Source organism: Anolis carolinensis, unplaced genomic scaffold (assembly GCF_035594765.1).
Source record: "Anolis carolinensis isolate JA03-04 unplaced genomic scaffold, rAnoCar3.1.pri scaffold_13, whole genome shotgun sequence".
NCBI classification, from domain to species: Eukaryota; Metazoa; Chordata; class Lepidosauria; order Squamata; family Dactyloidae; genus Anolis; species Anolis carolinensis.
The window spans coordinates 19,617,674-19,643,310 of NW_026943824.1; the positions used below are offsets into that span (position 1 = coordinate 19,617,674).

The 25,637-nt window shown below is 39.0% G+C and overlaps 1 protein-coding gene across 3 annotated transcripts in view; it reads right to left on the minus strand.

Moving 5' to 3' along the window:
- Window positions 1-25,637, minus strand: part of mrtfb (myocardin related transcription factor B) — a 34,991-nt gene that overhangs the window by 7,337 nt on the left and 2,017 nt on the right. For all 3 annotated transcript variants that reach the window (XM_062964651.1, XM_062964652.1, XM_008122142.3), the window contains exons 2-13: window positions 22,142-22,308; window positions 17,996-18,061; window positions 17,179-17,234; window positions 15,791-15,866; window positions 14,429-14,590; window positions 12,657-12,838; window positions 11,198-11,341; window positions 9,685-9,932; window positions 7,023-7,176; window positions 5,069-6,007; window positions 3,462-3,614; window positions 541-678 (exon numbers count right to left, since the gene is read on the minus strand). In XM_062964651.1, the coding sequence (XP_062820721.1) occupies window positions 541-678; window positions 3,462-3,614; window positions 5,069-6,007; window positions 7,023-7,176; window positions 9,685-9,932; window positions 11,198-11,341; window positions 12,657-12,838; window positions 14,429-14,590; window positions 15,791-15,866; window positions 17,179-17,234; window positions 17,996-18,061; window positions 22,142-22,295 (2,472 nt within the window). In that variant the 5' untranslated portion in view covers window positions 22,296-22,308. The remainder of the gene's footprint in view (window positions 1-540; window positions 679-3,461; window positions 3,615-5,068; window positions 6,008-7,022; window positions 7,177-9,684; window positions 9,933-11,197; window positions 11,342-12,656; window positions 12,839-14,428; window positions 14,591-15,790; window positions 15,867-17,178; window positions 17,235-17,995; window positions 18,062-22,141; window positions 22,309-25,637) is intronic.

The window sequence follows — 25,637 nt, forward strand, 5'->3', positions numbered from 1 at the left end:
TTTTTCTCTATTATTGTTGCTACTATTACATTTATTATTTTTCTCTATTATTGTTGCTACTATTACATTTATTTTACTCTATTTTTATTATTATTATTATTATTATTATTATTATTATTAATACATTGATATTATTATTATTATTGTTGCATTTATTATTTTCCTATATTTATTATTATTATTACTATTATTACTACATGTATTATTTTACTCTAGTATTATTAAAAGGATACATAAGAAAATTTACATTGAAGAAGATGAGAATAATAATTTTATCAGAGTTGGACAGTCTTATCTTAAATTTGAGCTTGATGTAATATTCAAAAACATTTGACCTACGGATGCCTCAATTAATGTAATTTTATGGGTATCTATTTTTATTTCTGAAATTTCCCACCCTCGGCTTATACTGGAGTCCATGTTTTCCCAGGTTTTTGGTGGTAAAACTAGGTGCCTATGTGTGTAACTCACACATAAAAGCCTGCTTATTTGACGAGGAGCGAAAGCATCTCAGTTGTTGCACCTCATTGTCCATCCTACCTCAGGTTGAGGAGCCTGAAAGCTGCGTGTTTGTTTGATGGCTTCTTCGTAGCGCGGAGGGTCTTTTGTCAGCGTGGCTGAGCTGCCAAACAGCGGCTGTGGCAAAACGTAATGCTGGGCCTGAGACGGGGAGGGCGGCTGCAGGAAACACAAAAGCAAATGTCTTGCAAAAGAGCCTGGAACTGGTCCTGCAGAGTTGCAACCGCCTTTTTTCTGCTTCAGAACATCATGCCTGACAGTTATCACATAGATGAGGATGCTTTGAGAATTTAGGGTCATTTCTCGCAACTCATCCCAATAAACATCATTGATAAACAGTTCCAACAAAACACAACACATTGCCTTACAGGTAAGAATTGTATCAAAGAGGTTTCTAGAAGATTCCGAAACTGACTGCGCAGGTGCAGAAATACCGTATGTGCGATTTCACAGGGACTACGATGGAGAATATGGTTTTAGGGTTTTTGATTTCACTGTGTCCAGGTTTCTGTTTTATTTATTTATTTATTTATTTTATTTACAGCATTTATATTCTGCCCTTCTCACCCCAAAGGGGACTCAGGGCGGATCACATTATCTATATATATAAAAGAGTGATGGCATCAGGGCAGCGGACAAAACAACAAAACTACAGGCCCCCCAACCTCGAAATTTGACAACACAACCCATCATTCACGGCTCTAGGTTGATACTACAAAAAGAAAAGAAAAAATAAAGTCCTAATTACAGGGAGAGGAATAATAGTTTTTATCCAATTGCTGCCAGTTTGAAGGCTAAGCTCCGCCCACTTGGTCTCCTAGCAACCTACTCAGCCCAGGGGACAGGCACAGTTAGGCCTCACTTAGGCCTTTTTCACAGATTATCAGATTTGAACTGGATTATATGGCAGTGTAGACTCAAGGCCCTTCCACACAGCTATATTTAGAATCTTATATTATCTGCTTTGAACTGGATTATCTTGACTCCACACTGCCATATAATCCACTTCAGTGTGCATACTAAACATAAAGACTACCATACAACAGACATTCAATACCACCACTAACTCAACAATTTCTCACCAACACCACCAGAAAATGCCACAGCAACACGTGGCTGGGCACAGCTAGTATACATATAATGGGCTAATCAATAAAAGGTGATATAATTTGATTTGATATACATATAAGGCAAACATTCAATGCCCATATACACATAGAACCGAGACTCAATTTAACCTTCTCCTGAGGGGATGTTCGATTCCGGCCACGGGGGGGGAGCAGCTGCTTCATTATCCACTGTGACGGCACTTCCTCATTCCAACGTTGTAAATTAGTTAAATTTGCCTCCTCACTTTTATAAGTGGTACTTTATTACCTACTTGATCGATGCAACTATCTTTTGGGTTGCTAGGTGAGCAACGAGCAGGGGCAATTTTTTTATTTTTTAATTGACGCGTGCTCACCCCGCCACGGGCTGGCCTTGGACTCATGACCTCATGGTCAGAGTGATTTATTGCAACAGGCTGCTCACCAGCCTGCGCCACAGCCCGGCCCCTTAAAATCAGAATTCTTCTGTGCAAAAGAGGCAGATACTGCCTTGCTCATCAGTTGTCCTAGAACAATGATGGGCAACCTTTTGCGCTTGGTGTGCCAAAATTCACCAAAAAAAACCTAGCATGACTTGGGTGGTGTGTCACTTCGAGAAAAAAACCATAATTTCACAATATATATAGTTTAAATAACAAAAATATATAATTGTAGTATGTAACTGTATTTAATAAATCAAAAACTATTTACTACCCTTATTTCCATGTACAACAATCTATGGTCCCTCTTGCAGTTTCCACGCTGATTTCTCTCTATTCTAGTTTCAATGTAGTCATAAATAATGAATAATATAATAATGATATAATAGTAATAATATAATAATATACTCCAATAATAATAAAATAATAATAGAATGATACTATATATATATATATATATATATATATATAGTGCATAATTCCCATGGAGTAAACAACAAAATTTCCACGCTGATTTCTCTCTATTGTAGTTTCAGTGTAGTCATAAATAATGAATAATATAATAATAATATCATAGTAATAATATGATAATATACTACAATAATAATATATATATATATATATTTATATATATTTACAGTACAGTCTCACTTATCCAACATAAACGGGCCGGCAGAATGTTGGATAAGCGAATATGTTGGATAATAAGGAGCCATTAAGGAAAAGCCTATTAAACATCAAATTAGGTTATGATTTTACAAATGTAGCACCAAAACATCATGTTAGACAACAAATTTGGCAGAAAAAGTAGTTCAATACGCAGTAATGCCATGTAGTAATTACTGTATTTATGAATTTAGCACCAAAATATCACAATATATTGAAAACATTGGCTACAAAAATGCGTTGGATAATCCAGAATGTTGGATAAGCGAGTGTTGGATAAGTGAGACTCTACTATATGTAATGTGCATAATTCCCTATTTACTACCATTATTTCCATGTACAACCATCTATGGTACCTCGTGCAGTTTCCACGCTGATTTCTCTCTATTGTAGTTTCAATGTAGTCATGAATAATGAATAATATAATAATAATATAACGGTAATCATATGATAATATACTACAATAATAATAGAATGATATAATGATTATAAAGGTAATGTGCATAATTCCCATGGAGTAAACAACAAAAGCACTGGACCCAATCACACCAAATTTGGCCACAAAAGACATTAGTCATCCAATCCATCTGCATGCGGCAGCGTGGCAGCAAAAATGGCTAGGCGTGTCAGTGCTGACACGCGTGTCATACGTTGGCCATCACTGTCCTAGAAGATTCTGTGTAAAACAGTGGCGCAATGTACACTAAACAAGTCCAATGCAGAAGGGTCTTGACACCACTCTGCCTACCTTCTGGGGCGCACTGGGTCCATTCTGCACCAAAGGGACCTGGTTTCCCGAGGGAACTGTGGCATTTGATGCCTGATTAAACAAGGATTGCTGTAGTGTTGTAACAGAATGATTCTGACTGGGAAATACTGCATTTGATGAGGTAGGAATTACCTGGAAAAAAACAAACCAAAAATATATTTTTAAAAATATATCCCCCTTTTACTTACGGTGTCTGAACATGGTTAATAACAGCAATAACACGGTTTGCAGGAGCCCCGGTGGCGAAGTGTGTTAAAGCGCTGAGCTGCTGAACTTGCAGACCGAAAGGTCCCAGGTTCAAATCCCGGAAGCGGAGTGAGCATCCGCTGTTGCTCCAGCTTCTGCCAAACTAGCAGTTCGAAAACATGCCAAACTTGGCACGAATACTCAATATGCCCAAATGTGAACACTGGTGGAGTTTGGGGAAAACAGACCTTGACATTTGCGGATCACATTATATATATATAGGGCAAACATTCAATGCCCATAAACACATAGAACCGAGACAGAGACAGACGCAGAGGCAATTTAACCTTCTCCTGAGGGGATGTTCGATTCTGGCCACAGGGGGGAGCAGCTGCTTCGTCATCCACTGTGACGGCACTTCCTCATTCCAATGTCGTAAATTAGTTACATCTGCCTCCCCACTTTTATAAGTGGTACCTTATTTCCTACTTGATAGATGCAACTATCTATTTGGCCCTCGGCCCCATGTAAGTTTGGTTTGGGCCTCTGCCCCATGTAAGCCGCCCCGAGTCTCTGCGGGGAGATGGTGGCGGGGTATAAATAAAGCTTTATTATTTATTTATTTGCAGTATTTATATTCCGCCCTTCTTTCTCACCCCGAAGGGGACTCAGGGCGGATCACATTATGTATGTACATATAGGACAAACATTCAATGCCTTAACATAGGACAAAGACAAGACAAACACGGGGCTCCGAGCTGGCCTCGAACTCATAACCTTCTGGTCAGAGTTATTCATTGCAGCTGGCTGCAGCTGGTTGCTCAACAGCCTGCACCACAGCCCTATCTTTCAGATTGTTAGGTCAGCGACGAGCAGGGGCTATTTTTTATTTCTTAATTGACGGGTGCTCACCCCGCCACGGGCTGGCCTTGAACTCATGAGCTCATGGTCAGAGTGATTTATTGCAGCAGGCTGCTCTCCAGCCTGCGCCACAGCCCGACCCCGTCTCCTTCAGAGCCATCTAGTTGATCTACATTGTGGAATAATGTAGCTTGACACCACTTTAACAGGCTTGGCTCAATGCTATGGATTCCTGGGAACTGTAGTTTGGGGAGTTTTCCTTAACTATTACACAGAGGCTGGGCTGGGCTGTGGCGCAGGCTGGTTAGCAGCCAGCTGCAACAAATCACTCTGACCAAGAGGTCATGAGTTCGAGGCCAGCCCATGCCTGCGTCTGTCTCTGTCTCTGTTCTATGTCATGGCATTGAATGTTTGCCTTATATGTGTCATGTGATCCGCCCTGAGTCCCCTTTGGGGTGAGAAAGAAGGGCGGAATAGAAATACTGTAAATAAATAAACAAATAAACATTAGAACGAGAGAGCTGAAAAGCGTTCCTTACCTGTACAGGAATGCTGTCCATAGGTAGCTGCACGGAACCGCCAGCATTTGGGCCCTGGAACGAGACCGGGAGCAGCAGCCGTGCCGTTCCTTGTGCAGCGAGCAGCGCTTGAGGCTGGGCAACCACGGACGCCGTTTGGGGCTGAGAACGGATGCAGAACTGAGACACCGTTTTGTGTGGTTCAGCTTTGGCCAAGGGGACCTCCTGCTTGACAACAATGGCTTTTTTGGCAACTGGGTTCTGGTCCTCCACCGGTGCCGCCTGTCCCGTGAAATGCTTGATTTCAGACACGGACTGTCTTGCGTCGGAGCCTTCCTTTTTGACACACGTCTGATTCGCAACCACCGTTGTGTCCGCTTGGGGTTGCTGCTGGTGTCCTTGCTTCTCCACCTGAAGTTGCATCTTCAGCACTTCCACAAGCTTCTGCTCCTGTTCCAGTTTCCTTTTGAGCTCCTCGATCTGTTTCTCCTTTTCCTGGAGTTTGCGGTCCTTTTCTGCCGGGTCTGGTTCTACGCTGGGACTGTCTCCGTTTGCGGTCGGCCGAACGGGTGAGGAATTTGGCAACTGCGAGGAGGACACGATGGTCATAATTTCCGCCAAAGTGTCTCCCATGTTAGTGTCATCGGCGCCAAGACTAGATGGCTCTGAAGGAGACGGGGAGCTGGCGCAGTCCATGGGCGCGGAGCTCCTTTCGGTCCCAACCGGCCTCATTTCGGAAGGGAAGGCCGGGATGGAACTCACGTCCGGCTTATTTAATGTCACAACAGGGAATTCCCCAGAATTGCTCGTATCATTCCCGGAAGAAATGTTCACTTCGTTTCTTGCGTTGACAGAATTATTGTTCAGATCCTGATAGGGCTTCAATCGCTCAATAAGATCCATTTTTGTCCCCGACACTGGCAAACCTCTGAGCTTTAATTCCATTTTCAGCTCAGCAACCTGAAAATTATAGTAAAAAAGTATTAATGGGAAACTGGAAAGAAGCCCTGGTATTGCATTACAGTAGAGTCTCGCTTATCCAACGTAAACAGGCCGGCAGAACGTTGGATAAGCGAATATCTTGGATAATAAGGAGAGATTAAGGAAAAGCCTATTAAACATCAAATTAGGTTATGATTTTACAAATTAAGCACCAAAACGTCATGTTATACAACAAATTTGACAGAAAAAGTAGTTCAATACGCAGAAATGCTATGTTGTAATGACTGTATTTACGAATTTAGCACCAAAATATCACGATATATTGAAAACATTGACTACAAAAATGCGTTGGATAATCCATAAGCTTGGATAAGCGAGGCTTGGATAAGTGAGACTCTACTGTATATGTATATGTGTGTGTGTGTGTGTGTACATATATAAGCGAATGTTGGATAAGTGAGACTCTACTGTATTACAGTATAGTGGTGTGGTGCAATATGCTGATATATAGTTCTAGTGTTATGCTGTGCTAGTGATATAATAACGCTGTATGTAAATGCAGTAGAGTCTCACTTATCCAACACTTGCTTATCTAACGTTCTGGATTATCCAATGCATTTTTGTAGTCAATCTTTTCAATACATCGTGATATTTTGGTGCTAAATTTGTAAATACAGTAATTACTACATAGCATTACTGCGTAAAACATGATGTTTTGGTGCTTATTTAGTAAAATCATAACCTAATTTGATGTTTAATAGGCTTCTCCTTAATCCCTCCTTATTATCCAACATAGTCGCTTATCCAACATTCTGCCGGCCCATTTATGTTGGATAAGTGAGACTGTACTGCATTTGTAAGCCGCTCTGAGTCCCCTTCGGGGTGAGAAGAGCGGGATATAAATGTAGTAAATAAATAAATAAATAAATAAATAAAATAAAATAAGGAGATATAGGCAAGTGAGTTACAGATGATTTCAGGTGCCCAAAAAGCATTTAAATTCTTGAGTGTGGCTGCAGCGCTTCGTGATTACCTTTAGGTCATCCAAGCTAGGAGGGAGAGGTCCGAGTTTTCTGTTGGAAACATTATTGTTTTGCCTCGATTTGCTGCTTCCACCCGAAGATGTGCAATTGCTCAACGTATTCAGTTGCACATTCCTAGTGTTGCTCTGCTTGTCACTCACAGGCCTTCAAGGAAAAAAAGGATATTAGATTTCAAGGTCGAAAGAAATTTTACTCTAACATATTGGTCTTTACTCTTTCCAAAAGTATTCCTTGTTATACAATACTAGCTGTGCCCGGCCACGCGTTGCTGTGGCAAAGTGGTGGTGGTATTGGTTAAAAATTGTTGTGTAATTTTTATTTGACGTTATTTGCAATTTTTTTATTAATTTTATTGTAAGTTATATTTTTATTTATTATATTTTATTATTTTCTTGTATTATTTTTAGTTATTTTCTGTTATTATAGTATTTTATTGTATTAATTTTTAGTGTTTTTTATTATTTTTTATTGGGTTGCTAGGAGACCAAATTGGAGTAGCTTAGCCTTCTAAGTGGCAGCAATTGGATAAAAGCAATTATTCCTCTCCCTCTAATTAGGACTTTATTTTTCTTTTCTTTTTGTTGTATCAACCTAGAGGCGTGGATGATGGGTTGTGTTGTCAAATTTCGAGGTTGGAGGGCCTGTAGTTTTGTTGTTTTGTGGGTCGCCGTGATGCCATCACTCTTTTATATATATAGATTTTGCAAAATTCTGCAGAAGCGGATTATACAGTCCAGTCTTCTAGGGGTTTGAAAAGAACGTCTGTTTTGCAAATGTTTGCACCAATCTAAGATTAATAGGAGACAGCCCAGGCATTCTCTCCAGGTGTTTTGGACTCTAACTCCCACCATTCCCAGCCTCAGGCCCTTTCTTTTCCCCCCTCAGACGCTTAAGTGTGGCTTTGTTTTGATTCATTTTAATGATGTTTTTATACTCTGCTGTTTTTCAATTGTTTAATTAGACTGTTATATGTTTTTTATGCTTTTAAATGTGTTTTTAGTTTGTAAACTCTGTAGTTGCTGGGCTTGGTCCCATTTGTAAGCTGTCCCAACTCCCTGTTGTTATTACCGTATATACTCGAGTATAAGCCGACCCGAATAAATTTCAAAATAAAAATAGATACCAATAAAATGTCATTAATCGAGGCATCAGTAGGTTAAATGTTTTAAAATATTTATCGTATTTCAAAGAAAAACAATAAACTAGCTCTATAAATGGAAAAGTAGGGGCAACAAAAACAATACAGTATCAACAATAACCTAATAATAATAATAATAATAATAATAATAATAATAATAATAATAAAAACTTCATTTGGCTCCCACCCTATCTCCCCATGGGGACTCAGGCCAGCTGCCAGCATAGTAACAGGCAAACATTCAATGCTTATATAAACAATGCAATATTTATATGGTGCACCTTACCCAGTCTACTTTTACAACCTCCCCATTTTGATCCACGTTTTTATTAGTTCTTGTCATTTATTTTTATTGGCTAATGTTTAAATTTTTATAATAATAATTATTATTAACCTCATTTCTATCCCGCTCTTCTCACCTTGTAGGGGACTCAGAGCGGCATACAAGATACATCTAGGCAAAAATTCAATGCCTTATTATACAAAGCAAATAAAACATTACATAAAATCAATAGAAACAATCAACATATAAATACACTTTAATGCCATGTAGGCAGAGTTAAATACTCTTTGGCACTTGCCAGAGGTACTTGGGGTGCAAGAAAATTATATATAATAAATAAAAAATAATTGTGCATGTCTTTTGTCTATTGTGTTTTATATTACTATTGTTTTTATTCAGGCTTGGCCCCATGTAAGCCTATCACCCTTTGGGGAGATAGAGGCGGGGTATAAAAATAAAGTTGTTATTATTATTATTATTATTATTATTATTATTATTATTATTATTATTATTTTATGACACAGCAAACAAGATAGATATGCTGGATTTCGTATCACAAAATCACAAGTCGAACACTTCCCAAGTGTCTAGGACTGTGTGATGCATTTTCGGATGATGCGTGCAGATCCCAGTAGGGTGGCCTTTTGCAGTTGGCAGATCGTAATTTTGTCAATGTCTATTGTTTCCAAATGCCGGCTGAGATCTTTTGGCAAGGCACCCAGTGTGCCGATCACCACTGGGACCACCTGCACTGGTTTCTGCCAGAGTCTTTGAAGTTCAGTCTTGAGGTCCTGAGAGCGGCTGAGTTTTTCCTGTTGTTTTTTGTCAATGCGACTGTCACCTGGGATGGCGACATCAATGATCCAAACCATTTTATTATTATTATTATTATTATTATTATTATTATTATTATTATTATTGCTTTTTGCCTTACTTTTTGCTACCCTTTCATCAATAAACTGTTTATATCAAGTCTGTCTCAGCGGTGTGTGTTGAGGGCAGGGTGGACCCTCGCTGGGATGCAACACTTGAAACCTCTTCCAATCTCGTTTTCTATTCTATGCAGCATGACAAGCTGTGCCCAACTCAATGCCACTTCTTCTGGAAGTATTTGTGAACCCCTCTCCCAAAACACACTGCAAATCCCGCAGCTGACGCTCCTTCCTTGGCCCCCCGCTCCCTTTCTATGTCTCTTGCAAAAAGAGCCAAGGATTGGCAAAGCTGCACCTACTTGAGTGGCGCGGGAAGTATCGTCTGGTAGTTGTAGTGCTGTTGCTGTTGGCTCAGAATCTGCAGTTGCAAAAAAAGCTGCTGTTGTTGCAACAAGCGAGCATAGTTGGAGTCCATCTGCGGCTCATTCTTCTCACCTTTCTGATCAGGTGGGATGTACTGGTGGTACTTGAGCTTCTTCACTCTGGGCTTTGGCTCTTTGCACTTCTTGCTCCGGGGCTTCTCGTTCGGGTTCCTGAAATGGGGTTGCTACGGAAGGACAGGAAAGTCAAACACGAGAGGCAAAGCTCTTCATCTGCACAAACAGTAATGGCAATGGGGTTGCTGTGAGTCTTCCGGACTGCCTGGCCACGTTCCAGAAGCATTCTATCCTGACGTTTCACCCACATCTACTGCAGGCATCTTCAGAGGTTGTTAGCTGGCCCTGGTTGTTTCTTGTCTGGAATACCCTTGTTTTCCGAGAGCTGTTCTTTATTTACTGTCTTGATTTTAGAGTTTTTAAATACTGGTAGCCAGGTTTTGTTCATTTTCATTTTCATGGTTTGCTCCTTTCTAACACCTCCTAACAAAGGATCCCCCCAGGTAGTGAAATAATAAATGTATTATTAATAATAATAAAAAATAGAGTAAAATAAATGTAATACAGTAGAGTCTCACTTATCCAACATTCGCTTATCCAACGCATTTTTGTAGTCAATGTTTTAGTACATCATGATATTTTGGTGCTAAATTCGTAAATACTGTAATTATTATTACTGCATATTGAACTACTTTTTCTGCCAAATTTGTTGTATAACATGATGTTTTGGTGCTTAATTTGTAAAATCATAACCTAATTTGATGTTTAATAGGCTTCTCCTTAATCTCTCCTTATTATCCAACATATTCGCTTATCCAATGTTCTGGATTATCCAACGCATTTTTGTAGTCACTGTTTTCAATACATCGTGATATTTTGGTGCTAAATTCGTAAATACAGTAATTACAACATAACATTACTGCGTATTGAACTACTTTTTCTGCCAAATTTGTTGTATAACATGATGGTTGGGTGCTTAATTTATAAAATCATAACCTAATTTGATGTTTAATAGGCTTCTCCTTAATCTCTCCTTGTTATCCAACATATTCGCTTATCCAACGTTCTGCCGGTCCGTTTATGTTGGATAAGTGAGACTCTACTGTAGTAGCAACAATAATAGAAAAAAATAATAAATGTAATAATACCAATAATAATAGAGAAAAATAATAAATGTAATAATACCAATAATAATAGAGAAAAATAATAAATGTACCATATATTCTGGAGTATAAGCTGACCCAAATATAAGCCAACTAGGACCCTCACCCGAGTATAAGCCGAGGGGGGCTTTTTCAGTCTTAAAAAAAAGGGCTGAAAAACTAGGCTTATACTCGTAGTTATTCCCCTTAATGCTTCTCCTTGAGATTTTTTGTTTATTAGTGAAAGCAGCATAATTCAAACAAATACACTCAATGCTTTTGTTCTTCCCTACCTTTATTAGTGTTGGCCCACTGCAATGTTTTGGTGCGGACGTAGTAGTTGTGCTAACAGGAGCAGTAGTTGTAGAGAATGGAGTGTGCTGATCAGTGAAAGAGGGCTTCAAAAATTCAGGCACGGAAGATACTGACGCTGGATACTGACAATAAACAAAAAAATAAACAATAACAAAATAGGGACCTACCATTCATTTTCCAACAGAAAACAACTGCCCTGTCTGTTATTATCAAAAATGGCAGTCTCTTTAAGGGAGACAGTGAAATATAAGGACACAAAAGAAGTCATAATTTTCATAAAAACATACCTAGTTTCTAATTTATTTTTTCCTTGGCACAGATAACCATTAGCTACATTCTGGGGGTTGGTGCTCATCTCCATTTCTAAGCCCAAGAGCCGGCGTTGTCCATAGACATCTCCAAGGTCATGTGGCCACTGACATGACTGCATGGAGTGCCGTTACCTTCCCGCCAGAGCTGTACCTATTGATCTACTCACATTTGCATGTTTTCGAACTGCTAGGTTGGCAAAAGCTAGAGCTGACAGCGGGTGCTCACTCCGCTCCCCAGATTCGATCCTGCGACCTTTTGGTCCGCAAGTTCCGCAGCTCAGCGCTTTAACACGCTGCGTCACCGGGGCTCCCAATAATAATAATAATAATAATAATAATAATAATAATAATAATAATAATAATAATAATAGACATTGACAAAATTATGATCTGTCAACTGCAAAAGGCCACCCTACTGGGATCTGCGCGCATCATCCGAAAATACATCACACAGTTCTAAACGCTTGGGAAGTGTTCAACTTGTGCTTTTGTGATATGAAATCCAGCATATCTATCTTGTTTGCTGTGTCATAATAAAATAATAATACGAAATCCAGCATATCCAATAAAATAATAATAATAGGTAAATGTTTTCCCCTGACATTAAGTCCAGTCGTGTCCAACTCTGGGGGTTGGTGCTCATCTCTATTTCTAAGCCGAAGAGCCAGCGTTGTCCGTAGACACCTCCAAATCATGTGGCCACTGACATGACTGCATGGAACGCCGTTACTTTCCCACCGGAGCAGTACCTATTGATCTACTCACATTGGCATGTTTTCGAACTGCTAGGTTGGCAGAAGCTGGGGCTAACAGCGGGTGCTTACCCCGCTCCCCTGATTCGAACCTGCGACTTTTTGATCCGCAAGTTCAGCAGCTAAGCGCTTTAACACACTGCGCCACCGGGCTCCGCTGCAGCTTTATGAACTCCAAAAAAAGCATTACTGAAATCTGACTGCTCGAGAATAAAGAGACAGATCTATATGAAATTGTGAATATTTTTCTGAACCTTGGGGATTTTCATGAACGTAACAGATTAAGGGAGTTAATATCTATCTTCTGACAAAGACCTGGTTAACATTACAATATGGCCGCAGCTAAGATGATGATATGGGTTCAGACACGATACCTGGTTGGCAAAGGAGACGGAGGTGGCTGGAGAGGCGGCTTCTCTTGCTTTAGCTTCACCGGGAGATGGTGCTGAGCCCTGGGATTCTTGACTGGCAGGTTGGTCTGGAGATAATGCATCACTACTGTCCTCATCAAAGGAGAAATCATCCAGAGTCTGAGGATAGTCTTCCTGGCCAACAGCTAAGGAGAGAGAAAAGGATAAGAAATCTTCTACCTACTGGGAATAACTGATCGGGACATCCATTTAGATACTAATGACGACATTCTATTTATATATTTAACGACAGCCGCTAGAATTAGTTTTGCCAAAAGATGGAAGCAAAAGGAAACACCGAATATGGAAGAATGGTTACAGAAAGTGAGAGAAATAAAAGATATGGACAAATTAACTTTTTATTAAAGAAAAATACAGGGTCCCCGATAAAATTTACAGACTGGAGCAAAGTAGAAGAATTTGAAAGGAAAAGAAGTTGAAGGATTTTGGTGAAAGAATAGAAGGACAATTCTTCTTGGTATCTTTTTTTTCCTTCTAATATATTGCTTTGTGAAAAGTAAAGAATTCCGTGACTTAGCCAACATACAGGACAACACTTTTTGTTTTGAGTGTTCGTCTTTAGTATTATAGAGGCAGAGGCTGATAAATTTTCTTTTTTTATCACCCTCTTTTTTATATATAGAAAGGGAAACGCAAAGGCAAAGATGGAAGTCCCTATATTTTTATTTTTATTATACTTTTGTTTTGTTTTTTTGTTTTTTTTCCTGTTTTTTGTCTTTTTTAAGATATTTTTTTATATTTTTTTAGCACCTTACTTCTCTCTCTCTTTTTTCTTCACTTTCTGTTATCAAACATTGTTCTCACTCTTTCGTTGTATACAACTATTCTATATTTCAATAAAATATTTACTAAAAAAAAAAGAAAGAAATCCTCTCTAGCTGAGGTGGGCAACTGTGCTGAGATCAGAGACTGCATTGGTGTTTGTGATGAAGTTACTACTCCCTTTAAATTTTAATGCTTTTTATAATAATAATAATAATAATAATAATAATAATAATAATAATAATAATAATAATAGATCATATCCTCAGCTGCTGTAAGAAAATCGCACAGACAGACTACAAACAGAGGCACAACTGTGTGGACCAAATGATCCATTGGAACTTATGCCTCAAGTCCCACCTCCCAGCAGCAAAGAACTGGTGGGATCACAAACCTGCAAAAGTATTGGAAAATGAGCACGCAAAGATACTGTGGGACTCCCAAATCCAGACTGACAAAGTTCTGGAACACAACACACCAGACATCACAGTTGTGGAAAAGAACAAGGTTTGGATCATTGATGTTGCCATCCCAGGTGACAGTCGCATTGATGAAAAACAACAGGAAAAACTCAGCCGCTCTCAGGACCTCAAGACTGAACTGCAAAGACTCTGGCAGAAACCAGTGCAGGTGGTCCCGGTGGTGATGGGCACACTGGGTGCCGTGCCAAAAGATCTCAGCCGGCATTTGGAAACAATAGACATTGACAAAATTACGATCTGCCAACTGCAAAAGGCCACCCGACTGGGATCTGCGCGCATCATCAGAAAATACATCACACAGTCCTAGACACTTGGGAAGTGTTCGACTTGTGATTTTGTGAAACGAAATCCAGCATATCTATCTTGTTTGCTGTGTCATACAACGTTGTTGTGTCAATAATAATAATAATAGCAATAATAATCTCGGAGTTCCTTTTGTGTTTGCATTGACCCAAAGCTCTTTTCACTTGCCTATAATGGCTTCTTTGACACTGGAGTCGACAGGCAGGATGTTTTTTTCCACCAGCTCCATCGGGCCGGGCCTCTGGGCAATCTTCTCGTTCAGATCATCGGCCAAGCGGGCTCTCTTCAGCTTCATCTGCGTGGCCTGCAGGGAGGGCTCTGCAAAGGTCTCTGGTTCAAAGAAAAGAGGGCACGTTTCAGAAACGGACCGTGGGACTTCCCACGACACAGTCCTTCTCTGCCGCATGCAGAAGGCATCCTGTTGCGCAGGCCTGCACAACAGCAGCATTAAACAGGACGCGCTTCTGGCAGACTCAAAGAGGTTTTGAGCACCTCACTTTCCAAGTAAGGTATAATGAAGGATTAATTGGGATTGTTGTTGTTGTGTGCCCTCAAATCATTTCAGACTTAAGAGTGACCCTCTCACAGGGTTTTCTTGTCAATATTTATTCAAAGGGGGTTTGCCCGTCTCTTCCTCTGAGGCCGGGAGAGTGTGACTTGCCTAAAGTCACCCAGTGGGTTCAAACCACTGCACCACACTTTATGAATTCTGAATTTGATTGGTTATCGAAGGCTTTCGTAGCTGGAATCACTGGGTTGCTGTGAATTTTCCGAGCTGTCTGTCCATGTTCCAGAAGCATTCTCTCCTGACGTTTCACCTGCATCTATGGCAGGCATCCTCAGAAGTTGTGAGGTCTGTTGGAAACTAGGCAAGTGGGGTTGATATACAGTAGAGTTTCACTTATCCAAGCTTCTGGATTATCCAAGGCATTTTTGTAGTCAATATTTTCAATATATCATGATATTTTGGTGCTAAATTTGTAAATACAGTAATTACAACACAACATTACTCCGTATTGAACTACAGTAGAGTCTCACTTATCCAAGCTAAACGGGCCGGCAGAACGTTGGATAAGCAAATATGTTGGATAATAAGGAGGGATTAAGGAAAAGCCTATTCAACGTCAAATTAGGTTATGATTTTACAAATTAAGCACCAAAACATCATGTTATGCAACAAATTTGACAGAAAAAGTAGTTCAATACGCAGTAATGCTATGTAGTAATTGCTGTATTGACGAATTTAGCACCAAAATATCATGATGTATTGAAAACATTGACTACAAAAATGCGTTGGATAATCCAGAATGTTGGATAAGCGAGTGTTGGATAAGTGAGACTCTACTGTACCTACTGCAGACTCCTATAACCCAGTTTAAAGCAGAAAACCTGGGACGAGATCCTGGGAGACAGGGCCTGCCTGGAAGGTCTTAGCATTAAAGACCCCTTTGATGTCATATGGGAGGACTGGGAGACTGGCCCCCCTGTTTGTAATGAAACATATTAAGCAGAAAGCATTAGCACTCCCACCTTCGAGAATGTGCATTCTGACCAACTCCGATCGATCAGGTCGACTCCGTATCTTGTGCTTCAAGAAGTTTTCAGTCTGGAAAAAAATAAAAGCATGGGTACTTTGAATTTGTGAAGAAATTCAACAGGATGCCACTCCCCGTCACTGCCCTTGTTCATCTATATATATATATATATATATATATATATATATATATATATATATAAAATGTTCTGATAGTTTTTACCTTAACTTAAACAACAAAACTATATGTCCAAATCACACCAAATTTGGCCACAAAAGACATAGCCATCCGGTCTGTGTTTTTACATCAGAAAAAATAAGAAAAATAAAGTCCTAATTAGAGGGAGAGGAATAATTGTTTTTATCCCATTGCTGCCATTTAGAAGGCTAAGCTCCACCCACTTGGTCTCCTAGCAACCCACTCAGCCCAGGGGACAGGCAGAGTTAGGCCTCACTTAGGCCTCTTCCACACTGCCTATCAAATACAGATTATCTGATTTTAACTGGATTATATGGCAGTGTAGACTCAAGGCCCTTCCACACAGCTATGTAACCCATTTATAATCTTATATTATCTGCTTTGAACTGGATTATCTTGAGTCCACACTGCCATATAATCCACATCAGTGTAGAAGGGGCCTCATATAATCCACTTCTAAGCAGATAATATGAGATTATAAATATACAGTAGAGTCTCACTTATCCAATATAAACACCCCGGCAGAACGTTGGATAAGCAAATATGTTGGATAATAAGAAGGGATTATGGAAAATTCTATTAAACGTCAAATTACATTATGATTTTACAAATTAAGCATCAAAACATCATGTTATCCAACGTTCTGGATTATCCAATGCAGTTTGCCTTTTAGTAGTCAAATGTTTTTGTAGTCAATGTTTTCAATAAATTGCAATGTTTTGGTGCTAAATTTGTAAATACAGTAATTACTACATAACATTACTGTGTATTGCACTGCTTTTTCTGTTGTAAAACATGTTTTGGTGCTTAATTTGTAAAATCATAACGTAATTTAGTCTTTTCCTTAATCTCTCCTTATTATCCAACTTTTTTGTTTATTCAACGTTCTGCCAGCCTGTTTATGTTGGATAAGCGAGGCTCTACTGTATATTAGAAAATATATTACAAACGTGTTCTTTCTTTTTTCTTTCTTTTCCATTTAACCAGACTGAGCCACAGCAATGTGTGGCTGGGTACAGCTAGTTTTATAATAAAACAACAACTGGACCACACCTAGTATTAGTTGTAGAAATTACAATTATTTCATTTGATTCTTTTTTTGCCACAAGTCATAGATCTGCCACATTTCCCAAAGACAAATAATGTGTGAAAAAGAAAGCAGCATGCCTAAATGTGACGGCTTACCCTGGCTCTTTCTAAGCTTTTGATCTGCTCATGGAATGCAGCAGGGCTCTTCAAGGCTACAATGGGGAAGTAAAAGACTCCCATAAATATGGAAAAATACAGCAGCAAAAATAGTAAATAACACAATTAGAAAACATGGGTATAGTTTACTCTTTCAAGTTAAATTTTACTAGTTAATCTCAAATATACTGTCTCAGTGAAAGAGGATTTACCTGAGATTCTCCCATCATTTATTCTAATTATGAGCTCTCACTGGCTACAATAGAAGAAACTCACCAATAAATTGGATTCTAGATTGTTCAATTAATATTATAAATATGGCTTGGGCTTTGGCACAGCAGGTTTGCCAACCGAAAGGTTGACAGTTTGAAGCCTGGTGTCCTGTTTTGTTTTGTCAAGAAGAGCCTTAAAACACTGTGGTAAGTAAATGAAAACTGCTTTACTTCAGCAAAACATAAAGTACACCACACTCAGGGGAATAATGCAAAAGGAAGCAAGGAAGTCTTAGGGTAAACACAGTTCTTAGTCTCTGTGAAATTCCCAAATCAAATAGCTGTCTTCAGACAAAAGAAACAGCAATAAATCCTAGGGAACAGTTTCCCAGATGCAGACTTGAAGCAGGCACAAGGGGAGCGAAGGCTCAGGCATTAGAGTCAGTTTGTTACCAGCAAGAGCTGGCTGCACCTGCTTCTGCTTTATATAAATACTGTGATAAGTTCACCTTATGATCACCGTATGTTGCCATTGAATTGAAAGCATACAACACAGAAGTCCGTATTCAATGTTGTAAAACGTGAAGGAAAAAAAGTAGTCTTACGTGGCATGATTCCCTGGTCTACTAGCTGTTCTCTTGTCCGTCTTTGCTGTAGCCTCAGTTGCAGAACTGGCAAGAAAAAAGAGATAGGATCATTATTTATCAAATAGGAACATCATCTTAGTAAAATACACTGCGTACAACACAATGAAACTTGGGCGTCAATAGTTACACTATGTAACAAAATTTGGAAAAAAAATCTGTTCCTGGAAAATGCTATTTCCTGTTTAACTGTGCAGTAATTACTTTTTTTCAATTATCATTATTATTATCATTATTATTATTATAAATATACATAACCATAGACCCCCGGTGGTGCAGTAGATTAAACCACTGAGCTGCTGAACTTGCTGACCGAAATATTCAGTTAGGACTTTTTGTTTTTAACATTATAGGCCTATTTAACTTGAAGAGAGATGCAGAGCAGATCCACAGTTAAGCAGCACCTTTGGGAGTTTGTAGATTCGAAGCAAACGTAGTTTCGCGTTGCTTGAGAGTTATTATTAAAAACAGGCCTAGCAAATATAATACTCCATACTGTACTATATCATAACTCTGTATTGACTTGATATTAACATTGAAACACAAAAATGCGTTGGATAATCCAGAACGTTGGATAAGCGAGTGTTGGATAAGTGAGACTCTACTGTATTATTAATACATTTATTATTTCACTCTAATCTTCTTCTTCTTCTTCTTCTTATTATTATTATAGCATTTATCATTTTACTCTATTTATTATTACATGTATTATTTTCCTGTAATTATTATTATTATTATTATTACATGTATTATTTTACTCTATTATTATTAAAAGAATACATAAGCACATTTACATGGAAGAAGATGAGAATAAGGATTTGATCAGAGTTGGACAGTCTTATCTTACATTTGAGCTTTATGTAAATATTCAAAAACATTTCACCTACTGACGCCCAATGGGGGAGGGAAATTAATAAGACTAAATCGAGCTGATTAAATGGAAAATTTAATTGAAGAACCGAGATACTGAGCAATATGTTGGAGTTTTGTTGTGTGGATGTGAAATGCTAATTGTTATAATTGTTATAATGTATTTTAATGATGTATTTTTATGGTTTTAATTGATTATATGTACTGTTTTTGTTTTATTATTATGTTCTTGGCATTAAATGTTGCCAACTGTTGTAAGCCGCCCTGAGTCCCCCCGGGTGAGAAGGGCGGGGTATAAATGCTAGAAATAAATAAATAAATTGGTATCTATTTTTATTTCTGAAATTTACCACCCTCGGCTTATACTGGAGTCAATGTTTTCCCAGTTTTTTTGTGGTAAAATTAGGTGCCTCGGCTTATATTCAGGTCGGCTTATACTCGAGGACATATGGTAACTCGGGATGGCTGCAGGGAATGCATAACTCCCTTGTTGCAACAGCTCTACCAGCTGCCAGTTTGTTTCCGGGCACAATTCAAAGTGCTGATCATAACCTATAAAGTCCTATATGGCTCAGGTCCAGGCTATTTCGTATCTCCTTGTACAAACCTGCCTCCTTCCCACACAACCGTTCTTCAGCTAACCTAGTTTTCTCTATATTTTACATCCAACATGCAGTTTGATGGTCAGAATTATCTGACAAAGACTGAGTCAAGCAGTTAAAAATAAACCCCAGCAGTGATTTTGGAGCTAGTGCCCCAATTGTGACAGTGCCACGTGTTTTAACAACATCCCATTTTAATGGCTGCAATGCATTCTAGTTGGGGCTGCCTTTGAAGAACTAAAGGTATAACAAGTGATATTTACAAATTGCTAACAGATAAAGAGCAGGAGCAGGATCACCTTAAAGAAATCTGGGAGTTAGATTGCAATAAGGAAATACACCTTCAAATCTGGAAAGGAATGTGGAATATGCGTATACTAAATTTATTTTTATTTATTTCCAATATTTCTATCCCGCCCTTCTCACCCGAAGGGACTCAGGGCGGCGTACAATTGGCAACAATTCGATGCCGACATATCATTAAAAACAACAACATATAAAAATGTATTACAACCAATTAAATACAGTATAAAATATCTATATATATAAAAGGGTAATGAAATTTCGGCCTAGGACAAAACAACAAAACTACACATCCCAGAAACACTAAACTTGGCAGCACAACCCCTCATCCATGCCTCTACGTTTATACAACAAAAAGAAAAGAAAAATAAAGTCCTAATTAGAGGGAGAGGAATAATTGTTTTTAACCAATTGCTGCCAGTTAGAAGGCTAAGCTCCGCCCACTTGGTCTCCTAGCAACCCACTCAGCCCAGGGGACAGGCAGAGTTAGGCCTCACTTAGGCCTCTTCCCCACTGCCTATAAAATACAGATTATCTGATTTGAACTGGATTATATGGCAGTGTAGACTCAAGGCCCTTCCACACAGCTATATAACCCATTTATAATGGACTTAATGTCAGGGGAAAACCTTTACCCTTGACCTTAACTACCACCAATTCCTCAATACTTTATTTCCCAGACCACCAGACTTCGCCACAGCAACGCGTGGCCGGGCACAGCTAGTAAAACATGAAACATATGCTTAAAATCCGTTCGTCCAATATCCTCCTACTTTATCCACATAACAGTCTGGGTCGTCTTTGTCATTTATTCGTTAAAAGCCTGGGCACATAGCCATGTTTTTAAGGCTTTTCTAAAACTCAAAAGGGTTGGGGCTTGCCGTGTATCTCTGGGGCCACAAAAGCCCAATGCACAGGTATAGGCCGGGGAATGCTTTGCTCAGTAGTACTAGAGAAGAAATTATTGTTGATGATTAGCTGAACATAAGCTAAGAATGTGATACTTTGGCAAAAACATTTTAGAATATTTTCACCTGCAATGTAATAGTCCCAGTGTGTTCTGGGCTTGTCGAGACTCGTATGGAGTATTGCGTTCAATTCTGGGCAACTCATTTTAAGAAGCATATAGACACGTTGGAGCAGGTTTGTGGAAGGACGACAAGGATAACAAGGATGAGAAGAAAAAAGGAAGAAAAAACATATGGCGGAAGAGAAAAACAAGGGGTGACAATTGTTCTCTTAAATCCCTCCAGGTTTATCGCATGGAAAGAGTACAGATTGTTCTCTGCTTCCTCAGAAGCCAAGACCAGGTTTAATGGTTTTAAGTTTTATGAGGGGAAATTCGACAGAACATTAGAAGGAACAGCTTGACCGTAAGAACAATTTGGCAATGGGACCAATTGCCTAGAGAAGTGGTAGAGTCCTCAGGATACAGTCTACTCTTTTATTTATTTATCGTGTCAGAAGTGAATTGAGAATACAGTTATAATGTACCGTATATACTCGAGTATAAGCCGACCTAAATATAAGCTGATTTAAGCTCATTTATGGCAACTCTAAAGTGAATCTATTTTTTAAAGTGAATCTGGTTTGCCTGACCAGATATTTTCAGAAGAGGTTTTTCTGTGCCTTCCTTAGAGGCTGAGATAATGTGACTTGCCCAAGGTCATCCAGTGGGTTTCCATGGCTGAGCAAGGATTTGAATCCTGGTCTCCAGAGTCAAAGTCCAGTGCTCAAAGCACTAGATCACATTAGATCTCATCTGTTACTGGGCATTTAATAGCAATGAAAGCAAGTGCAAGATAATAATAATAATAATAATAATAATAATAATAATAATAATAATAATAATAATAATAATAAAAATTGGGATCTGTGCGCATCATCCGAAAATACATCACACAGTCCTAAACGCTTGGGAAGTGTTCGATTTGTGATTTTGTGACACGAAATCCAGCATATCTATCTTGTTCGCTGTGTCATACTATGTCAATAATAATAATAATAATAATAATAATAATAAATAACAACAACAAATACACACCTCTCTTCAAAGGGACTCAGGGCAACTTCCAAAAACAAAGATGGCAAATATTCAATGCCATGTGCAATGACAAGACAAAACAAAAACCAAACCAACAATTAAAACAGTCAAAATAAGCAAATAAAACAACCTTGAAGGAACCATAACACCAATCAGTCTCATAAATAGCACAACTAGCAGTTAAAATCTGTATAAAAATATGAAAATGTGGCTATTTCATCATTAATTAAAAATAATAATTGCGGTTAGATCAAGGAGCTACATCCATCATCAATGTCTTGCACTCACCATTCTTCCTTTCGGTGAGCGAGGGCAACCACTGGTTCGGCTGCAAGGAAAGTTCCTGAAGTTCATGAGCAACAGCTTCGCTGTGAGGACTGGGTGCGAGGCGCGACAATAATCCCGATTCATCTTCCAGATCTACCATCCCGAAGTGCTCCATTGTGTTCAGGAAGCTGGAGACATTGGGAATAAGGGGTGGTTTAGAGGTAGCAAATAGTCTTGTGCGTTTGTATAGAATCACTATCCATTTCTGTTTGTTTCATTCGTAAAGTCCCATTTTCGTTTTCGAGAGCCTCTCCCAAAAACAGGCAAATTTCCGAATGAGCCTTTTTGTCCCGGGTACGGAAAAAACAATATTTCCGTCCCGTTGGTGGCAATGAGCAGGTATGCTCCCTTTCTTCTCAATTTTGGGCTGGAGGGGTGAAACTAGCCAGCTCCGCCGCCATTTCTCCTTTCAGTCACAATACAACCTCCAGACTTCATGCAGCACCTTTGAAACTAATTTAATTTAATGTGAGCTTTTGGGAATATAAATCTGCTTCTTAAGATCCCTTCTACAAAATGCTTGGAGTCAGCAATGTTTTGGATTTCAGATTTTTTTTTCCTTCAGATTTTGGAATGGTTGCATACACTTATCTTGCTAATGGAGGTAAAGGTAAAGGTTTTCCCCTGATGTTAAGTCCAGTCATGTCTGACTCTGGGGGTTGGTGCTCATCTCCATTTCTAAGCCGAAGAGCCGGCATTGTCCGTAGACATCTCCAGGTCATGTGGCCACTGGCATGACTGCATGGAGCACCCTTACCTTCCCGCCGGGGCGGTACCTATTGATCTACTCACACTCTGGAGGTTGGTGCTCATCTCCATTTCTAAGCCGAAGAGCCGGCATTGTCCGTAGACACCTCCAAGGTCATGTGGCCGCTGGCATGACTGCATGAAGCACCGTTACCTTCCTGCCGGAGCGGTACCTATTGATCTACTCAAATTAGCATGTTTTCGAACTGCTAGGTTGGCAGAAGCTGGAGCTAACAGCGGGTGCTCATGCCGGTCCCGGGGTTTGAACCTGGCACCTTTCAGTCTCCAGCTCAGTGCTTTTACACACTCTGCCACCGAGGCTCCTTCCTTGCTAATGGAACCAGAGTTTAAATATGAAATTAACATATATTCCATAGACACTTTATACACATGCTCTGAAGATAATTTTATACCCAATGTTTTTAATAATGCTATGCATGAAATAAATGTTGTGTACAATGACCCATCAGAAAGCAAAGGTGTCACTCTCTGAACCATCCATGTGCACAACTTTGGATTTTGGAGGAATTCAATTGCTACCCAACCTGTGTGATATTTTTATTCCAACGATGGAATAGCGACATGGTACCTAGCAACAGTTGCACCCAATTCATATTACTATGGTTACATGCAGTATAAATAGAACAAGCATTATCTAATTTTCACGAACATGGACAAAATTAGCCAAAGCAACTACTGTTCTCGTTAGACATTAGCATTCAGTGAGCAGAGCACCAACCATCACAGCTAGTGTAGCCAGAGAATCAGTGACAATGTCACAAATTTGGAAACAAGTCTTCCTAAAACGAATACATTCTTGCATTTACCAAAGAAACCAAACATTCACTAATTATATGTAACAAATGTTGCTGTCAGATGAAAACACAAAATATATTTCCTGAATTTCCTACATACCCTGAAGGCATCCGATCTTGGAAGCTTAGCAGGGCCAGATCGGGTTAGTCCACCAAGGAATACCAGATGCTATAGGCTCTTTTCTGAGGACAGGAATGGCAAACCACTTCGGAGTACTCTCCGTAGGAAGGTTAAAACTTGGTTATGGGGCCAGGCTTTTGAATAATAATTGGCAGCGTTAATTATTATCATGTACGCAGAACTCAGTCGACAGACCCAGTTTTTTTTTTTTTTGAACTGAACACGTCTACCTATATTTTGTAATGTGTTTTATCTTATAATGTGTAATCTAATCTCACATATCTACACTGTACATTTTATAATGTTATTATCAGTTATAATTTTTAACTGATTTATATTGTACTGTATACTTTTTTTATATATGCGTTTTATTGTAAGCCGCCCTGAGTCCCCTGTTGGGTGAGAAGGACGGGATAGAAATATTGTAATAAATAAATAAATAAATAAATAATCCTGTGAAATATGCGGCCTTTAAGGCACATATTTTTTTCTTTTACTTTATGCAAATAGTACATTTCTTACAGCAATGCTTCCTAGCTATCGTCCAGACTAGCTGAAGTTTCTGTAAGTTGGTCCAAATTTTTTGCAAGACCAACAGTGAGAGCCTGTTACCATTGAGAGATTTTACTGGGCAAACAGCATCCAGAACAACAGCAAAAAAGAAGCCAGTTTCCCTTCATGACATGAAGTATTGCACCCAAGATGAGTAGCATGGTCTCATTTTAATGCTTTCCCTCTTGTTCCCATGTCCTTTAGCGTGTAATCTTATGTTTTTGATTTGTAAAAAGTCACAGGCTCCTATTTCAGCTGCATAGTAAATGCTTGCTAAAACTTCTGTTTCCAGGCAACTGCTACTTATTTGATAGGCGAGGGACCAAAACACTGTTAAAAACCAGAAATTGCTATAACTGTTTAAAACCAGAAATTGCCATTAACAAGGAACGCTCTTTGTTTGAACGCTTGGCAGCAGAGCACAGGATTTTCATTTTAATTTGATTGTATTTTAAAGTGAGCTAATTTAATGTAATGGGATATTGCCGTTTTATATGACATTACATCAAAAGAGAAGAGCATGAAAAAGATGGAGTTGATACATTGCTTTATTAGCCAATCGGTGTTGACCTAAAATGCGGTATCCAACTGTATTGCTTACTTTAAAAAGTGACACAATCTCTTTATTGTCCCGAAACTAATATCAAACTTCTAAACTCAATTATAGATGCAGTTATGTTCTTTCACAATCAAGAACCTTTGTCCTTATATTTTTGCCATGCCAGTAGTCGTCTACTGAAACATTTCATTAAAGGCTACATGTATTTATGAATTCATTGTTATGGTTAGCTATCAGGAAATTGCCACTTATAATCAACTTGTAGGTGCTATTCTGTTTATTCAGGAAGAACCAAACAAAGCAAGGAAAATATGCAAGTCCAACTACAGAGGAAGGAAGTTCACGTCTATTTCCTATGTACACACCATGTTACTTTTCCAGCTGCTTTTTGAGAATGTCTCCCTCAAATCCAAATGTCTAAGAAGCTTACCTAATTTCACGTTTGAATAAAGTAGCACATTTTATGTGTCCATATATACTGACTTTGTCTCGAAGGGCAGGGGAAGGGAGAGTTAGTCAAAGAATTAAATATCCTTTGATCTAAATTTGATCAAATATCCTCTGTTCATGAAGTTAAGGAGAAGGGATAGTGGTCCATGCAAGGTAGAAAAGATGGACTCTGTTGAGAAACAGAAGTGTAAGAATGGTCTCTTTCAAGACACC